This window comes from Anopheles aquasalis, chromosome 3 (assembly GCF_943734665.1).
Source record: "Anopheles aquasalis chromosome 3, idAnoAquaMG_Q_19, whole genome shotgun sequence".
Lineage (NCBI taxonomy): Eukaryota > Metazoa > Arthropoda > Insecta > Diptera > Culicidae > Anopheles > Anopheles aquasalis.
Window position 1 is genome coordinate 21,448,758 of NC_064878.1, and position 1,771 is coordinate 21,450,528.

General features: G+C 42.7%; 1 protein-coding gene across 1 annotated transcript; it reads left to right on the forward strand.

The window, feature by feature from the left end:
- Nucleotides 1-249: 249 nt before the first annotated feature.
- Nucleotides 250-1,311, forward strand: LOC126576994 (peritrophin-1-like). Its single transcript, XM_050238341.1, has 2 exons — nucleotides 250-831; nucleotides 913-1,311. The coding sequence occupies exons 1-2, from the start codon at nucleotides 250-252 to the stop codon at nucleotides 1,159-1,161; spliced, it is 831 nt and encodes a 276-aa protein (XP_050094298.1). The 3' UTR covers nucleotides 1,162-1,311.
- The last annotated feature ends 460 nt before the right edge of the window (nucleotides 1,312-1,771 follow it).

Sequence of the window (1,771 nt, forward strand, 5' to 3'; positions counted from 1 at the left end):
TAGCTTCAGTACTTTGATTGCAATTTTATTCGATACAGGGAACGACGCCTTATCAGCTTATGATGTGGCTTTCATGCGGACGAAGATAATTAATCCGTAATCACCTACCGCATAGCGTTAACGTCGACTACAACTGACTTCCGACCTTTAAAGCCGAAGACCAATCAGCCCGTCGACCATTGCCTGGAGCTCAGTTAACAAGTGAACATATTCGTCAATCATCGTGCTTGTAGATAAAAAAACTCTGGAATGGATTCGAAGTGGCTTTTGAGTGCCATCGTGCTTGCGACAGTTCAAATAGCAGTTACTCAAACTAACCGTTGTGAAAACCTCCCGGACGGTAGATTTATAAATGATTTTACTGCGTGTGATGGTTTCTTTACATGCTTCAGAGGTGAACCATTTCCTGGAACGTGTCCAGAAGGCTATTTTTTTAATGAAGAGGAGCAACTGTGTGACTTCGATTGGCGGGTAAAGTGTTTGCTCTGTCCAGATGATCCCGCAGCACCGCCAACGTTGGAGCCAATCGAAGGAAATTGCGAATTTTACGCGTTATGCTTCCAAGGAATCGGTTCGTTGCGTGAATGTGCCGATGGGACATTGTTCGACCGAGTGCTGGGAGCATGTGCTGTGGCAGATACCGTCGACTGTGAGGCGTCTGTATGTCCCAGCAACATTAACCCAGAGACACCAGTGCTGGTACCAGATCCAGCGGATTGTTCGAGCTATTTCATCTGCTTGAGAGGTGAAGCCACTCCAGCACAGTGTGCGCCCACGTTACTCTTCAATCCCGAAACACGGCGATGTGATTTAGAGGAAAATGTGGAATGTGTAAGTAGAAGACAACGCTATCACCGGGAAATGACGATTCTTCTCTTTATTAACTGTTGTTTGTTTACTCTTAATTACTAGATCGAAGGCGCTCCATCTCCCACATCGTGTCCTGCAACTGGTCTTCATCTGATTGGAAATCCGGCAGATTGTGTATCTTACTTTGTTTGTCTGGATGGTGTCCAGAGTGATTCACCCATAAATTGTGCTCCGAACTTGATCTTCGACAAAACAACAGCACAATGTCAATTACCGGACGAAAATTCAGAATGCGCCGACGGATCATCGCCTCTTCCAGATCCGGTAGCACTCAAAGTGGCCACCGCATAATCGTGAGCCAATCTGATCGATAGATGGCGCATATACTATGAAAGTGTTGAAGAAAACCAGTTTCTGACTCGAATTACCGTTAAGCTACGTATTGACTGTACTAGCAAGTACTCAATTTTGATTGCCTATTTATGAAAGATTCAATAAAACAGTAAATCGCTTGATAATTTCTATGGTTTCCTGTGCATTGTGAAACAAATCTGTTCAGATCAGTGTGACAGAAATCCTCATGGGTTATAAAAACATGGGTACATTAAAAACTTTTATTGTAATTAATTTGCTGAATGGATGTATCGTTTCACTAGAACGGGTTTCTGGCATCACAGTATGAGGAGATATGATAGCAGGAAACTATGGGATACTATAAAATATTGAGCCAGCTCATACGACACACCAATTCACGATGTATCATTAAAGGGCTAATTCAAACAATGCTTCATTCTCAAAAAGGAAATCTGTCCTCAACACGTGACAGTTGTTTTTTGAGGTTGAGTTTCAACAGAACTTTGGATGCTTAGTAAGCAAGCAAGCAGACTGTACGTTTAAGGAATTGTATGACTCGTGCAGATCGTTCAATGGAGTTGAAATGGAATGATGAGAAACAATGCAA

Coding starts and splice junctions, on each gene's coding strand:
- LOC126576994 (XM_050238341.1), top strand. CDS start 250: ATGGATTCGAAGTGGCTTTTGAGTGCCATCGTGCTTGCGACAGTTCAA. Junction 832..912: donor TAGAGGAAAATGTGGAATGT/GTAAGTAGAAGA, acceptor CTTAATTACTAG/ATCGAAGGCGCTCCATCTCC.